This window comes from Saccostrea cucullata, unplaced genomic scaffold, assembly GCF_032062105.1.
Source record: "Saccostrea cucullata isolate Sc308-1 unplaced genomic scaffold, CSIRO_AGI_Scuc_v1 ctg10650, whole genome shotgun sequence".
Classification (NCBI taxonomy): domain Eukaryota; kingdom Metazoa; phylum Mollusca; class Bivalvia; order Ostreida; family Ostreidae; genus Saccostrea; species Saccostrea cuccullata.
Window position 1 is genome coordinate 1 of NW_026923844.1, and position 18,517 is coordinate 18,517.

Consider the following 18,517-nt stretch of genomic DNA (forward strand, 5'->3'; position numbering starts at 1 on the left):
TCATACAATTTATGAAGCCTAAAGAATAAATGTTTTTGTGCTTCACCATGAATTTTACCCAGGAACATGTTGTTTTCAAAAATAAAGAAGTTTGGGCAAGCCCCCTCATACACCCATTTAAGGATAAGTTTGAAACAGACCCAGAAACACTGAAGAAAATTTTGTGGATGCCAGTTAGGTAGTGTGTTTTGTTGAATCGCCCAGAAAACTGCTGTCTTCATATGATAAGAACACAGTAATTTATCTTCATCACTTAATCCATTATTAATAGACTCTTTTAAGAACAATTTTAGCAGCCCATAGGTTAAGAATTGGCAATAGTTCATTGAATATACAAGTTTTTGTTCTGCTAAAGAAAAGGAAATTCTCCATTCTTTGTCTGCATGTTTTCCGAGTTTATGTCCTATTGCTACAAAGTGGCATCCATTTCTGACAATATCATCAACAATATAAGACGGGGGCCATGTGTGACATCTGTCTATCCATCTGGAGGCAGGAGGGGGCCAGAAATCACTTATAAAACAATGCGCAGCGTCATACTCTGTTCCCCCTATAACACAACTACCACACGGACCATGTTCTGTAGAATTAGGAAAAACTACTGAACATGTGATCTGTCTGTATTTGGAACTGGATATATAGAGTCTGTCATTTATTCTCATACACGCATTCTTTAAATATTCCCTGTGTGTTGGTGTCAGAAAACTGCTGTCTTCATATGATAAGAACACAGTAATTTATCTTCATCACTTAATCCATTATTAATAGACTCTTTTAAGAACAATTTTAGCAGCCCATAGGTTAAGAATTGGCAATAGTTCATTGAATATACAAGTTTTTGTTCTGCTAAAGAAAAGGAAATTCTCCATTCTTTGTCTGCATGTTTTCCGAGTTTATGTCCTATTGCTACAAAGTGGCATCCATTTCTGACAATATCATCAACAATATAAGACGGGGGCCATGTGTGACATCTGTCTATCCATCTGGAGGCAGGAGGGGGCCAGAAATCACTTATAAAACAATGCGCAGCGTCATACTCTGTTCCCCCTATAACACAACTACCACACGGACCATGTTCTGTAGAATTAGGAAAAACTACTGAACATGTGATCTGTCTGTATTTGGAACTGGATATATAGAGTCTGTCATTTATTCTCATACACGCATTCTTTAAATATTCCCTGTGTGTTGGTGTCAGTAACTCAAGTAAACCAAATCCTGGTCGGCTCTCCGTACAATCACAGAGAATCAGTGTTTTTCTACTTAAGTCGTATTTCTGAACCTGATCTAAGTCCCATATTACCGTGTGGTCATTTGGCCAAAACATTTCATCCTTATCTGATCCCTCTAACCTGAATCCTTCTCTGTAACTCCCACTAGTCATTATTCTGTCTTCTTCTCTTGTTTTCATTACTTGATTTATTATCATTCCTCTTAAGTCCACCGTCTGTGGGGACCCCAGTAGGTGACTTAGTCTCATAAACACAGACTCTGATAAATGCTGTATACCCAGGTCCCTGACAAAATAAAAATATGTTTAAAAAATAGTTTTAAAAAATTTGTTTATTTCGATCACTATTAATCTAAGGTATTTTAATTTTAAAATCTTACAGGTCATTGTTTTTATTGAACAACACCTCAATAAATACGTAATCATATAATGATTTTTAGAATTGAAGAAATATCTGCCTGTCTGTATTGATTATCACAAAGGTACATATATTTACTTACAGCCATTCGTAGGAAGTCATTTTCACATTATAGTTCCTGTTACTTTCAAGACTATAATTAGAAGTGGAAAATTCCTAATATGTACTTCCAGTTTCACAAACTATAATTAAAAGTAGAAAATCCCTATTGTAATTTTCAGTTTATAAATAAAAAAAGTGTATATGAATCAATAATATCTTTGTTTGATATTTGTATGAAATATTATGCTTCCTGTCAGTTTGTCTCTACATAACCCATATCCTACTATTCTTGCATAGTGTTCTAAGGATTTATATAGCATACCCATACTATGCCAAAATAGTGCACGGCCGCTATTACTGAAGAAAATCCGACCACGCACATGCCGGGGAGTGAACTCACGACCTCGAGATTATCAGTCCAATGTGCTACCGAGTAAATGGTTAAATAATTATAATAATAATACTTTATTTAAAGAGGGTAACCCGATTAGTGCAATGCACTAGTCTTCCTCAGGGCCCTCTATACATGGATAGTACAATTATGTATACAACAGTACAATAATCAGAAAAATTACAAGCATATTACATATGTGAATTACATTTGAAAAAAAGAAAGTATATACAATGTATTATCAAAACATAGAAAAAGTTACAAATTAGGAAATGTTGCGTCCATTGATGATAAATTTTTCCACATTTTTACGAAAGGATTGTACAGTTGGGGAAAAACGTACATGTAGAGGTAATTTGTTCCATAAATTAACACCTGAATATTGAAAAGAATTTTTAAACAGATTTGTTCGATACTTTGGTAGACTAAGGTCATAATTGGATTCAGAACGTAAAATATAATTTTTGGAGGAAATGAATTCAAACGAGTCTCTCAGATAATCAGGTGTCATATCATGAAGTGTTTTATAAAGTAGTATGTATTTGTGAAAATCTATTAATTCATATATAGTCAGCCAATCAAGTTTCACAAATAATGGTTGTGATGGAGCATCTGGTGCCGCATCTAATATAATTCTTGCTGCTCTTTTTTGTAATTTAAAAACTCTTTCTATGCCAGCACCTGGAGCATTGCCCCATATAGTTAAGCAATAATTTAAAGATGGCAGAATGTATGCATTATAAAAAAGTTTCCGCGTGTGTAATGGGAGAATTTTTTTAATTTTACGTAATGTAAATAGTTTATACGTCAAGGACTTGCACACAGAATCAATATGACTAATATAGCGCAATGAATGATCAATATGTACTCCCAAGAGCTTTTCTGATTCAACATTTTTAAGAACTTTGTCTGATACACACAAATCTAATTTTGAAGTTGTTAATTTAGATTTTCTATGTTGAGTCCCCTTAAGCATACATTTTGTCTTCTCAATATTCAACACCATTTGATTTCTAGAACACCAGTCTTCAATCTCACACAAATCAACATTTAGGGCATTTTCAATAGAATGCACATTATTATGATATGTAAGTAAAGTTGAATCATCAGCAAAAAAATCAATATCTGTATTATTTACATGTAGAGGAAGATCATATATATATAGTAAAAATAAAAGCGGCCCTAAAATAGAACCTTGTGGCACACCTGCTGTGACGGGCATAAATTTAGAGGAATAAGAACCTAATTTTACGCATTGTGTTCTGGAGCTCAAATAGGAATAAAACCATTTAATTGACATTTGGTCAAAGTGATACAACTTAAGTTTGTTTATCAAAATATCGTGATTGACTCAAAAAAAATGCTTTACTAAAGTCTAGAAAAGTTATCCCTACAAGATTTCCTTTATCCATAGCTTGCAACCAATTGTATGTTAGTTTTGTTAATGCTGTTTGACAGGAGTGAAACTGTCGAAAACCAGATTGTGATTTATATATAAGATCAAAGGTAGTAGTAAATTCCCGGAGTTGATTGGCTATGTCTTTTTCAAATAATTTGGACAATGTTGGAAGAATTGATATAGGTCTTTAGTTTCCTGGATCGGCATGGTCCCCGTTCTTAAAAATAGGGGTGATTTTTGCTTTTTTTAAATGTGATGGAAATACCCCATTAATGATGCTAGCATTTATAAGATGTGTAATGGATTTGCATATGACATTTGCTGAAAGTTTTAGTAGACGAGGCCCAATAAAATCTACACCTGCGGATTTATTTACATCTAGTGCATTTAACATATTAAATACTTCTGTCTCACTAATTTGGTGAATACTGAAAAAATGTTCATTCCCAAGTTTTGATTTTGTAAAGCTGTCTAATAATTTAGAATCAAAATTTTGCACTGACATATCTGACAATAATTTATTGGATACCTCTATTCATATATTACTTTCAATATCTTGAATCCTCTGGTAACTCTGAGATTTTGGCTCACCTGAGCTGAAAGACCAAAGTTACTGAGGTGAACATTATGGCCCATGGGTCTGTTGTTTGTGGTCCCATAAAATTCTTGATGATGAGGTATAACTTTAGTTAGAAAAACTTAACTGATTGTTACAGCCATTTTTTGTTACAGAAGAACAAAGAAAACTACTTTTGTCAGGGTAAGATATTGCACAGGCAGTATGTTTTTTTTTTTAAATCATTTCACAATATTCATGTGACCTTAAAGACTTGTAGAAAAATAACAAAGTTCACTTATGGCCCTTTTCTGACCCTGGAAGTGAATATCTGAAAAATCAAAACTATTCACTTTTAGTTGAAAATATGTTTATTTTTACTTGGACCATAGGTCAATTCATATTAATTAAAAATGTCATATTCTTCTCTGATATGACATTATGAATTGCATCTGATTTTCCTCAAATTGTAAAACAAAAGTAGTGAGAAGGCCAACAAAATTCAGCTGTTTTCAACATTTTGCATAGCCCCAACCTAGAATCTAATAATTTTTTAATTTTGAAGCTTACAATTTTATTTAGAACAATTTTAAAACAAATAATGTTTCATTAGCAGAATGTTATTTGTTTAAGCTAGACAAGTTCTTTTACTAGTATTATCATAATAATTATAACATCTTCGTATACAGAATATTTTAAGCAAATAATTTTTTTTTAATTTTTTGGGGCTCACATTTTAATTATTAGCAGAAGATGCTCAAATTCATCCATTTTCTTCAAAATCTAATTCCCGGTAATATTGCAATTTCACAAAGCCTATTTTGCAATACCTGAACTCTGAAAGGATTGCGAAACATTTTCTTACTGAAAATAAAAGCACTAGGTCTCTTGAGTTTGCACTGATGTTTAAAATGGAACATTGTGACTTTGTTAGAAAACGTATAAGGACAGGGCCATTTTATGGAGTTAGTGAACCTAGCTCTTTGCAACAGGTATGAAATTGAAGCTGCTATATGTACTTCATTTAGCTCTTCTGAGCCAAAGACTCAAAGAGCTAATGCTATTGCCATTTGTGCAGTGTGCGGTGTGCGTTAACTTTTTAGAATATGGGCCATAACTCAAGAACCCCTTGGCCAATCAATGTCAAATTCATTACAGGGTATCCTTGGCCCAAGGGTTACCATTTATAGTAAAATAAGGGTTAAGACACTTAAACAAGGGGAGATAATCAGGAAAACAAAACCAAAAGTACTGGTTGCTAAAAAAATCTTCTCCAGAACCATCAGGCAGATTTTCACCAAACTTACATACAAGGATCAGGCTATGTTGACAATTAAATATTGCACGGGAATTACCCTGGGGCAAAGGGCGTGGTCACTTCAAAGTTGACCTAAATTTAGAAATAATAAAAACGTTTATATTTTGCTTACTATAAGGACTAGGATCATCACATTTTGTAAGTTGATGCATCTTAGGACTTCACATAATGTAAAATCAAAAGTAGGTCACAGTGACCTACTTTTTAAATTTTGCGGGCATTTCTTTTCAAATTGAATTGAAGGCATATTTTGACACTTTAAGGCATATGATCATCACACTTTGTCAGTTGACGCATCTTGGGTCCTTGAACAAGGTCAACTTAAAAGTAGGTAACAGTGACCTACTTTATGAACTTCATGATGAATCCTTTTAAAAACATTTAATCCAGTTATTTCAGACTCTGAGAGGTTTAGAATCATCAAATCTTGTAAGTTGATGCATCTTGGGACCTTAAAACAAATTTATGAAAAAGTAGGTCACTGTGGCCTACTTTTTGAATTTTACAGGCATTTGTTTTCAAATTGTTTCAAAGGCAAATTTTGATTACCTTTAGACATACGATCATCAAACTTAGTCAGTAGTTGCATCTTGGGACTTCAAAAAACATTGACCAAAATGTAGGTCATGATGACCTACTTTCGACATTTTATGGCTATATTTAAGTATCTTAGGTATTTATTGACTTAGAATCATCAAACTTTGTGAGTTGATGCTTCTTGGGTTTTCGGAGAGTGACGACCAAAAAGTAGGTCACAGTGACTCTCTTTTGACAATTTATGGCTTTATTAAAGTTTCTCCGGTTCTTGTTGGTTTAGAATCATCAACGTTGTTAATTGATGCATCTCAAATTTTCGGAGGATGACGTCCAAACAGTAGGTCAGGATGACCTACTTCTGACATTTTATGGCTTTATTTAAGTATCTCTGGTATTTAATGGTTCAGAATCATCAAACGATGTTAGTTGATGCATCTTAGATTTTCAGAGAATGTCGACCAAAAAGTAGGCCACAGTGACCTACTTTTGAATACTTATTAGCTTAGAATCATCACACTTTGTCAGTTGATGTATCTTGGGTTTTCGGAGAAAGTCAACAAAAAAGTAGGTCACGTTGACCTACTTTTGACATTGTATTGCTTAATTTAAGTATCTCTGGTATTTATCGGTTCAGAGTCATCAAACTTTGTTAGTTGATGCATCTTGAGTTTTCAGAGAATGACATTCAAAAAGTAGGTCATAGTGACCTTCTTCTGACAATTTATGGCTTTATTCAAGTACCTCTGGTATTTATCGGTTTAGAATCATCAAACTTTGTTAGTTGATGCATCTTGAGTTTTCATAGAATGATATCTAAGAAGTAGGTTATGGTGACCTACCTCTGACAATTTATGGCTTTATTTAAGTATCTCTGCTATTTATTGGTTTAGAATAATCAAACTTTGTTAGTTGATGCAACTTGGGTTTTCAGAGAAAGTTGACCAAAAAGAAGGTCACGGTGACCTACTTTTGAATATCTGAGGTATGTATTAGCTTAGAGTCATCAAACTTTGTCAGTTGATGTATCTTGGGTTTTCGAAAGTCGTCTACCGTCTATCGTGACCTACTTTTGACATTTTATGGCTATATTTATGTATCTCGTGCACTAATTGGCTTAGAATCATCAAAATTTGTCAGTTGATGTGTCTTAGGTTTTCGGAGTATGTAGAAAAAAAAGGCGGCCACAGTGACCTACTTTTAAATATATCTAACACTTTTTGGCTTGGAATCTTCAATCTTTGCCTATTAATGCATCTTGAGTCCTCAGAAAACTTCAATCTAAAAGTAAGTCAATGTGACCTACTTATGTTTTTTTAAAAGCTTTATTAAGATATCTTCAGTTCTAATTGGCTAAGAATCATCAAATTTTGTCAGTTGATGCAAGTTGGGTCTTAGGATACTTAGGGTCAGAGGCTTGAAATAGAAGTGATTGTACAATTTATCAAAAGAGCTATTCAAGGCCCTTGGGCCTCTTGTTAGAGAATTGTACATATTTTATGGAATGATAGTGAACCATGCTCTCTCTGTTAAAGCGAATCCTCCTTGATCCATTATGTAAATATGTCTTTAAGGACTTTATGTGACACAAACAGTGTGGGGAATATGAACAAGGAATAGTTCGCCCTGGCCATGTACCTTGTACAACAGAAACTAAAGGGGATAGATCCTCCAGTCACCCTCACCCCAGAGATGATGCCCCCCTCCATGCTACCCAAGGGTATTGCTGACACCACACAGTTTGGTGTTACAGTGAGTATAGGCTTCTTAATTTGCAATGTAGATTCAAATTTTAAATGATTTTCAAGTAGTTCATCGTAGGACTTAAAACTGGAATATTTTTTGCATTTCAAATGAAATGTTTTGCACTATTAACTACTTACAAATCTGATCTATATTGTAAGGTGAAAAAATTCAAGTATTAATCTAGAAGAAGTAAAAATTTACTGGGTGATTTTACAGGATGGAGGGAATGCTAGACCCTATGGACATGTGCCCGATTCTTCAGTCATCAAAGAACTGGACATCATCTCCAAGGAAATTGAGGACTGAAAAGGTAGCTTTTATTTAATTCATTGCCAGAGAGCCACAGATCCATACATTGTGAAAACCTTCAATTTATAGCACTGCTTTTTTTATGTTGGCTTCATTTATAACTATTTCTTGTATTATATGTATTCCCCTATTTAGATTAAGGTACCGGTATTCGATAAATAATCATACATTTTACTCCTATTCCCAATTCTTCACTGAATTTTAGAGTGTCTGAGATCGTGTATTTTTGGTATACACTGATTCATATGTGGAAGAATTCTATCTGAGAGAGTTTTTGTATACATTGAATATCTGGAATAATTCTATCTGAGAGAGTTTTTATTGACAGGGAGAAATTACAGTAAGAGAGAGACAATGTCCAGACAGAAGCTGACATTAAGATTTGTAATTGTGAGGTGGCCATGTTACAGAAAGAACTGGATGCCATTGCATCCACACTACAACAGCTAGAGAACCAGAAAGAACAGACTCAGAAATGTCTGGACGAACTCGACGAAAAGGTAAAACATTAAATAGAACAAAAAAGAGCAGGCTCAAAAATTTCTGAACGAACACGACGAAAAAGGAACACATTAAATAGAACCAGAAAGAACGGGCTGAAAATGCCTTGATGAACTCGACGAAAAGGTTAAACATTAAATAGAACTAGAGCAAACAGGTTCAAAAATGTCTGAACGAACTCGACGAAAAGGTAAAACATTAAATAGAACAAAAAATAGCTTGCTCAGACTGGATGAACTCGACAATAAGTTGAAATATTAATTAGAGCCAGAAATAGCAGACTCATAAATATCTAGACGAACTCGTTGAAAGGGTAAAACTTCTAGTAATTAGAATCAGGTATAACGGGCTCAAAAATATCTGGACGAACTCGAGGAAAAGGTAAAACATTAAATAGAAATAAAAAGAACAGGCTCTAAAATGTCTGAATGAACTCAACAAAAACGTAGTACTATTATTTACTGTAAAATATTTTTTGCAGAAATCTGACCTTGAAAGTAATGTTCATGATTCGAAGGAAAAATGTGACGTGGAACTAAAAAGTATTGAAGAGTTATGGTCACAGATCAACAACAGGGAGCAGTCCGTGTAGGTAGAGTGTCTCATGAATATTCGTCAGCATGATAGGGAGTAGTCATTGCAGTTATAATGTTTAGTGATCACCAGGCTGAAACAAATCAGTGGTATAATACTGTGAAAATTAGAAAAAAAAACTTCTAATCAGGGCAATGGACGGTTTTTACATTACTACAGGGCTACAGTAAGTACTGATACAGTGTACAATATCTTGATATTCAGTCTATATAAAGTACTAATACAGTGTACAAGATATCAGTAGTAGGTCTACAGTAAGTACTGATACAGCGTACAAGATCTCAGTACTAGGGCTACTGTAATAACTAGGTCTACAGTCAATATTAATACATATATTGTACAAGATCATAGTTGCATTAAGGAAGCTCTTTACACTAATAGTTTTTGGACTCGGGGAAAAATATAGCATATAAAGAAATGCCTATTGACTTTTTCATTCATTTAGAACATAGGGTACGTGCCTTACTTGCGCAGGAAAAATGTTCAAAGACAGTGGACTATTTATTAGCAGAAATTACTGTAATTTGTTGTTTACTTACATTGGGAAAATTAATGAAAATGATTAATTAAATTTCTTACTCACGGTCTTATATCATGCTAAAATTATTTTAATCTTTTACAAATCATGTAATTTATTAACTGTAAATAACAATTTCTTTAATCTTACATCTAAGGGCAGATCACTATGGTAGCCCAGTCAGTAGTACAACTAAATTATCATACATGTATGAGTAATTACTATAATTTGATTGCAGCCCGGAGGACCGGGCTGCTCTATACATATAAGTTTAAGTGTTGGTTATGGGGATTGAAGTGGGAGAAGTTTTTCAGAATTAAAGGTTTTCTAAACATTAAAAATATTGTTAATTAGAATGTTCTTTCCCCTTATAAATTTCGAGAGACATAATATATTTTCTTCCATTAAGTAAATCTGGAAAAATTTATACGTTTTTCAAATTTAAAAAAAAATAAAGTTGCTTTTCATTTATTTACTAACAAAAAACGACTTTCCTTTTTTTAGAACATTGAATTTTACTAATCGCATAAAAACGTGAAATCCGTTTTTGAATAAAGTTGATGCAAGTGTATGGTTTCAATTAATATTTTATGCATCCAATTAACATTTACTTGAGGAATTGATAAAATTTAAATGGGTATTTTTTGTTACATTTTCACCCGACTCTAAGTTTTCAAAATATTCTTGAATATCGTCTCCATTTTTCACACATATTAAAGCGGTTTGATGATCAAGACTCATTTCATGTTTACTTTATTTATTACCCGAGTGACAATTGATGGTTACATAAATATTTTCTTATTTCAGTACCATATGTTCGCCAAGTCAGATCCAACACTATTTTCATGAATACATTTATAATTTTATCAACTGTGATATATGATATGATTTCAGTATGGTAGCCCTGTCAGTACCATCAGTAACTTAATAAATGTATTACCTGTGGTATGATTTTAGTATGGAAGCCCAGTCAGGACCATCAGTAACTTCATCATTATAAGGGTATTGACTTTGATATGATTTCAGTATGGTAGCCCAGTTAGTACCATCAGTAACTTTATCATTATAAGTATTAACTGTGATATGATTTCAGTATGGAAGCCCAGTCAGTACCATCAGTAACTTTATCATTATAAGTGTATTAACCGTGATATGATTTCAGTATGGAGCCCAGTTAGTACCATCAGTAACTTAATCATTATAAGTGTATTAACTGTGATATGATTTAAGTATGGAAGCCCAGTCAGTAAAATCAGTAACTTTATCATTATGTGTATTAACTGTGATATGATTTAAGTATGGAAGCCCAGTCAGTACCATCAGTAACTTTATCATTATGTGTATTAACTGTGATATGATTTCAGTATGGAAGCCCAGTCAGTACCATCAGTAACTTTTTAAGTGTATTAACTGTGATATGATTTCAGTATGGATGCCCAGTCAGTACCATCAGTAACTTTATCATTATAAGTATTAACTGTGATATGATTTCAGTATGGTATCCCAGTCAGTACCATCAGTAACTTCATCATTATAAGTGTATTAACTGTGATATGATTTCAGTATGGAAGCCCAGTCAGTACCATCAGTAACTTTATCATTATAAGTGTATTAACTGTGATATGATTTCAGTATTGTAACCTAGTCAGTACCATCAGTAACTTTTTAAGTGTATTAACTGTGATATGATTTCAGTATGGTAGTCCAGTCAGTACCATCAGTAACTTCAGTGCAGGGTCAGCCTTGGACGACTTTAAGGAGGATCCGTTTAAGAGTAAGGACGTGCCTGGGGATGACACGGGTTGAGGAGGATCTGACCCATTTAAAGAAGGTACATTTATTTATACACTAAAGATGATCCATATAAGGAAGGGACATTTACCTGTACACTTAAATCAGCCATTTAAAGCCATAAAGTGTCAGGGGGCGCCTTGACCAAAATCAGGGGACGCTTTGACCAAAATCGGGGACGTTTTGACCATTGCTTGGGGACAGTTCCCAGACGATTTTTCTTTAGAAAAAAATTAAAGGGGGCTCTTTGACTAAAATCAGAAAACGCTTGCACCAAAATCAGGGGACGCTTTGACAAATATTTGGGGCGGTTTTGTAACATCATTTTACACTAAATTCTATAGGGGCGCTTTGACCAAAATCAGGGAGCATTTTGACCAAAATCGGGGGACGCTTTGACCAGGACGGTTTTATTAGGGGGCGCTTTGACCAGATTTCATACAAATTCTTTATCCCTGTGTTTTAGGTGGTGATCCTTTCAAGTCATCATTTCATTCCGATCCCTTCTCCTCTGATGATCTGTTTAAATCCTCCAACACCTTCGAGAGTTTCTCCAAGTCTGGAAAGGTCAGCACTCTCGCTTTATCGTAAACTTCAATATACATGCATTTGAAGATTTATGTTGTCTTTATGTGTTATAGTTGTACTATCATTTTCTTAATTGACAGGAATTTTATTCAGGAGAACATTTCAAATATCAATCAAATCGGTTGTGAGTGTCCTCAGTAATTTCAGTGTATTACTAATGATTAGGAAGAAAAGATAAATATTTAATTAAGCCAAGTTAACTGCATCTTTATAAATTCATTTTTTTTTTAAAAAGGGGGGGGGGGGGTCACAAACAGTTATTGATAAGATTTATATGAAGTGCCATCATTGAAATTTTGACATAAATTATTTGTTTTGTAGGAAGATCCACTTAATAGCGCGGACCTGTTTGAATCATTTGGAGGAACAAATAGTTCCAAACTAGATGCTTTTGATCCTTTTGGGAAAGGAGGATCCAACACAAAACCAAGTGTAAGAAACAGAGCTTAATTAACATAGTTACTTCTGTAATTAACATATCTGTTTTCTTAGCAAATCAATAAAAAACAAAGGATATTATTCGAAATAAATAATTTTGTAAAGTGCCGATGAAAACATTTTTGTAGGATGAGTTATGGCACCTTTGTTTCTTTATAGAAACATGACAATCTATTTGGTGGTGACCCTTTTTCACCAAAATCCCCTTCTCGACCTTCTCTGGGACCCAAGTCACCAGCCCCAGCTTTGCTCCCCAAACAGAAGAAACAGCCTTCCCCGAGACCCGCCCCTCCCAAAAACAGACCCACCCCCAGCCACAGTTGGGGGGATTTGACAGTGACCCATTTGCAGGTATGATTTGTTTGGACATAAAGCTTTGACTTTGTAGTGATATTTGTAATAGTACCTGAATCATTAAGTTGCATGAATTAATAGTTTACAGAGTGAATAGATCCATGTCATCTTGTTTAGGCTATCACTTTGTTTTGAAGAAACTTAAGGTGGCTCATTACATCCACAGTTTATTTTAGATTTCAATACAGCACCACTTATAATGTAGATGTCAAATATCCAGATGGGGGTATTGATATCATAAATATTTTTTATAGAATTTTTTAGTTTTTGTTTTATTTTAGTGAAATGTTTAATTTCAGGTTTATTATTCACAGAATTTCAGAACTTTCAGTGTCAAATGATGGGCATCTTCTTAAGACAAGTACACACAGTGAAAATACCTCATAATACGTAATAATAATTTTATTAGAAAAAATAATTTTCTCCTAGAAAACAATAAATGTCATTATCTATTTAATCTATGCACAAAACATTTTAAAAATGTGTTCTGAAGAGACAAGGAATGTATTTTAATGAATTACATGTGCCAAATTGAATGAAAAAAGTTTAAACGAAATGAAAAATCCATTTAAAAAAATATTTGGTATAAAACGTACACTTTCAAGAGTTATCTTTCCTAAATTGCCAAGACTCAAAACACTATGGAACGTTTGACATTACATCTAAAATTCAGAATAAAGCGTTAAATTGCCAGAGTATACATTTAAAACAAATATATGAATTAACACCAACACAGTAAATAGCGCAATTAAATAAAATTTTAATTTCAACAAGGTTGTAGATTTTAACTCACTCAAAGAGTTTACTGCGTGCATGGCTATGAAATTGACATTACTTGTTTGGCGAAGATTTGACCGTTGCTTTCTTTTGTTTCTGCCTATAAGCAATTCTTCTTGGTTTATGCATAATGAATCCGTTACTTTGTTTTCACTCTTTACAACACCGTGAACACCGCATGTTTTATCTATTTTTAAAGCGTTTTAAAGGTCAGGGTCATATTATAGAGGTATCTATATAACTCGTCCCCTGAGCAAACCGGTCGACACAATGGAGGTTTATTTTTTTGTGTAGTACGTCATCAAAAAGTGGTGTAATGAGCCTCCTTAAAGTGAATAATACATTGAGTGACGATATAATCCTCAGGTTTTACATTAGTATTGAGTTGTCTCAAGAAATCACAATGATTTTATTTAAAAGAGTTATTTTAACCCTGATCCAAGATACAAATTCTGTTAGGATTTCAGATAAATCTCTTAATGCGAAATAAACTGAGTTCTGTAGGAATCTAGTTCAATATCCAGCTTTTATGTCTGAACCTTGCTTATTTTTCTGTGACAGGAAATGACTCTTTCTCCAGCTCCACAGGAAGTAATGCTGCTGCCTCAGATGATGCTTTTGCCAACTTTGCAGATTTTAGTCCAAGCAAGGTATTCAACAGATTTATATATAATTATTTGAAAGAAAATTAAAAAAATATCAATTTTTTCGTTCCTATAACAATTATTTTTTGTGAATGCCCTGGTTACTTTTTTGTCTGATCTGGTTGTAGTTTGATGATAAAGGCGCTTGGAGTTGAGAAGTCAAAAGTTACAACATGAGGGACCATGAGATTGGGGTGTGGGCAGTGGAGGGGTGTTCACACTTAGGGGCTTGGTTTTGAGTGCTAGATGATGATTTCTTTCTGTGATGTCACAACAAGCCTTCACAACTGTTGTAGACTTCTCTCAGTGAATGATATCAAATATTAACTGCTGATTGATATTCTGTCAACACAACGAGAATTATTTTTAACTTAGGTCAAGTTGTTTGTAGCTCATTGCCAATTTGAAAATTTAATTAAAATAAAAGAACCGTAAAAAAAGAACTTGACTTTACTCGTTACAGTAGTTCCTACAGTACATAAAATTGGAGGAGAGAATGTGAGGAGCTATATGAGTTACATTCCTTGTTGTTTTTGTGAAGATGTCAGCCACTGTTGTGTAATAAAGCAACAAAAACCTTGTAAAGTGCAATATTCTAGTGATATGTTAGAAATATTATTGTATTTATTTTTAAAGAATGTAAGCTAGTATAACTTAGGATTGTATTGGTGTTTGATACATGTAATATTAGCATCTGACAGTGAAATTTTATGATTTTTACACCAGTCACAGATACATCACAAACTCATCACACTTGTGCAATCATAGTTTAATCTCAAAGGTTTTTAGTTTTACATGTATGTGTAGTTATTTATAAATAATATTATGAAATCGTCAATGTCAATAAAATGTGCCAATCATTTTACGAAAACTTCATCAATTTTTATTGATTACAAAAAGGAAGCTTAGAATAAAATAAAAAGATAACAATTATGATCTGTGGCATCAATCCTGTAAACTATACAAATCAAACATAACAAATACTGATCTGTGACATTAATGCTGTAAACTATACAAATGATAGATATCAAAAAGTAGTCCGTGACATCAATCCTGTAAACTATACAAATCAAAGATAACAACTATAATTCTCTGCTATCATCTGGTCCCTAATTATTTTATAATGTCTCCGCTATCAGCTGACCACTAATTATTGTATGAAACATATGGATTTAAGATCAAAAGTTCATAAAACAATAAAGAACAGGAGCAGAATAAACATGAACCTTGAAAACATAAGAGATGGAAACAGGTGCCATAGAGTAGTGAGTATCCCCTGCCGACCGGTCGCACAAGTAGACTAAACTAAGATACATAATTCTGTGTATCGGATTTTGATTTCGATGAACGGTGTTGCCTGTTGTTACTAAAAATAGAAATTTCTGTGAAATTCTTTCAAAATGCTACTCCTCCTACAGTTTTGGTCTGATTTCAATATAACTTGGCAAACAAGTAGTCTACACTAAGATACATGATTCTGTATATCGCTTTTTGATTTCGATGAACGGTGTTGCCGTGGTTACTAAAAATAGAAATTCTATGAAATTCTTTCAAAATGCTCCTACAGTTTTGGTCTGATTTCAATATAACTCGGCAAACAAGTAGTTTACACTAAGATAGATAATTCTGTGTATTGGTTTTTAATTTCGATGAATTTTGCCGTGGTTACTAAAAATAGAAATCTCTGTGAAAATTTTTCAAAATGCCACGCCTCCTACAGTTTTGGTTTGATTTCAATATAACTTGGCAAACTAGTAATCTACACTTAGATACATGATTCTGTGTATGGGTTTTTGATTTCGATGAACGGTGTTGCAATGGTTACTAAAAATAGAATTTTCTGTGAAATTCTTTAAAACGCTGCTCCTTCTACAGTTTTGGTATGATTTCAATATAACTTGGCAAGCAAGTAGTACTACACTGATACACATAATTCTGTGTATCGGATTTTGATTTCGATGAACGGTGTTGCCATGGTTACTAAAAATAGAAATTTATGTGAAATTCTTTCAAAATGCTACTCCTCTACAATTTTGGTCTGATTTCAATATAACTTGGCACATAAGTAGACTACACTAAGATACATAATTCTGTATATCGGTTTTTCACTTCAATGAATGGTGTTGCCGTGTTTACTAAAAATAGAAATTTCTGTTAAATACTCTCAAAATGCTACTCCAAATACAGTTTTAGTCTTATTATAATATAAATTGGCATGCAAGTAGACTATAATGAGAACATAAAGATACTTAATCAAGGATCATTATTATATTTATTGCTGTTGAAAGTTTCAGTTTCAATTTCCAACTGCTTCAGTACCTTTCTCTTCCTTTGCTAAAAGTACAAACCAGTAGAGCTACAGTCTCGACAGAGACTTCTGGTTTAATACTTGGTAAAATATCTTAAAACTGGAAAAGTTAAAATCTTTTCAAAATATATGGCTGACTCATAATTACTTACGCTAATTTTTTTTTAGATACTTGTACCACGCTATAAAGTGCTTGCGGGGAAAAGGTAAATTAACTTTTCCTATGAAGTGAACATTTAATGTATGTTGCATCACCTATTATCACAGGTAATTAGCTTGTAGCATAAACTGGGTTCAGGAAAAGACCACTTATAAACAATGTTGAATGGGTAAAAAAAATAGCGCAGCTTTCCAGAAATATGCATAGCATTTCTGACATATTTATTATTTCATTTCCGACATTTTTTGTTTTCATTTCCGGAATTGACCTGTTCGGCACTACAATATTTTCTTAAGTAAAAGAAATGGAATTCTAAAAATAATTTTACCAAAATATTAATAAAAAAATCTATACATATATGCATACATTTACTAAGTCTAGGTAAAAGATTTAATGAGCATAAAACATTTCGATCACATTTAATGTCCACTGACATTAAATATCAGTGACAGCACCATACAAATACTTATGTCCAAGACACTGATAGATTTACCAAATTTGATTTCAATGATTTCTTTACGATTTTTCCTTTAAATTTTTCAAAAGTAAAGTATGTAAAAAAAAAGATGTTAAAATATGTACACCATATCTATTTGAAAAATGTCGGAAATGAAAACTAAAAGATGTCGAAAATGAAAACTAAAAAATGTCGGAAATGAATAATTGACAATTACTAAAAATTCCAGAAATGGAATGAGAAAAAATGGTTCACATTTTTATGGTTGATTTATTCTGACGAAAAATACGTTTGCGAATGCAATGGACGTGCAAATTTCCTTAAGAATTTTCTACAGCAAAAAAGTGTCCAGATTTACGACATCTCAGCTTTTATTTTATTTTTATGCCACAGGATCGAAAGATCACAGGATTATATTGCTTTTGTCCTGTCTGTAACAAACAACGAACTTTTAAAAAACTCAAAAAACTTAATTTACAAGCCTTGATAAGGAATTCTTTACAGTGGTGTACATTGTGAGTTGTGATTGGATTTTTTTTTTTTAAAAATCCCAATTTTTTTTTTGATAATAAGCAATTAAAATATCAATAACATACTAAAAATGAGAATTTCTTAAATAAAATTTCAAGGGAGAGAGGGGGTGAGAGTTTCTTTCTCTCTCTTACTCTTTTCGAAGAAAAGTACTGAATTGCCGAACTCTGACAGGTAACAATCATGATATATTACTATTGATGTCTGTATATGCTTTGCATGATTTCCTGTATTCTCATCAATGTAGCAGTTTGTATGTAGCTTGATGTATGTCTAAGAGTTTATTGGTGGGATTTCAGAGCAGCTTGGTGGTTCCCTGTCATCTGTACATGTTGACAGATCCCTAGAATCTGCTAGAATATGGCTCTTTTGTGTATCTGTATTTGCTTCCTCTTATTGTGGTGGACCAGGTCCTGGAAGTCATTAAGAGATAGTTGTGCTCTCAGTGGGTCTACATGTCTGTAACAGAACATAGAGTGGGATACCTATATCAGAGTATCCAGACCGTAACACAGACTGTTGTTCTAACACTATTTCATTTATGTAACAGACTGTGCAAAACCCTCAAAATGTGAACTATAGCACAGACGAGACTTGAGTACTTGGGTCCTCCATGGAGGAAACTTACAGTCAACCAACAAGAAGTTGAGAGCTATCCAGAAGCACCAAGATGAAAGACAATGAAGCAGGTTAGATCTTTCTTTGGTTTGATTGGCTATTAAAGAAAACGTTTCCACTATTGCTGCTCCTTTAACTGACTTAACCAAGACAGGTATTCCAAACAAATTTGCATGGAAACAAGAACACGATAATTCATTTAAGAGTTTAAAATCCATGTTGCTCTACAGTCCAATTCTCAGATTACCAGATTTGTCGAAGCCATTCATCTTTTAAAAACCAAAGCATCTGACCA

General features: G+C 33.3%; 1 protein-coding gene and 1 pseudogene across 1 annotated transcript; one reads left to right on the forward strand and one right to left on the reverse strand.

The window, feature by feature from the left end:
- Positions 1-6: 6 nt before the first annotated feature.
- LOC134265062 (uncharacterized) lies at positions 7-1,751 on the reverse strand (the record flags this gene model as incomplete). The annotated part of the gene is made up of 3 exons (XM_062747305.1): positions 1,732-1,751; positions 751-1,517; positions 7-712 (listed from the first exon to the last, which is right to left on the reverse strand). Coding segments are annotated over exons 1-3 (1,493 nt in total), but the record flags the coding sequence as incomplete, so codon positions are not given.
- Positions 1,752-3,780: 2,029 nt separating this feature from the next.
- LOC134265063 (epidermal growth factor receptor substrate 15-like 1) lies at positions 3,781-14,521 on the forward strand (annotated as a pseudogene).
- The last annotated feature ends 3,996 nt before the right edge of the window (positions 14,522-18,517 follow it).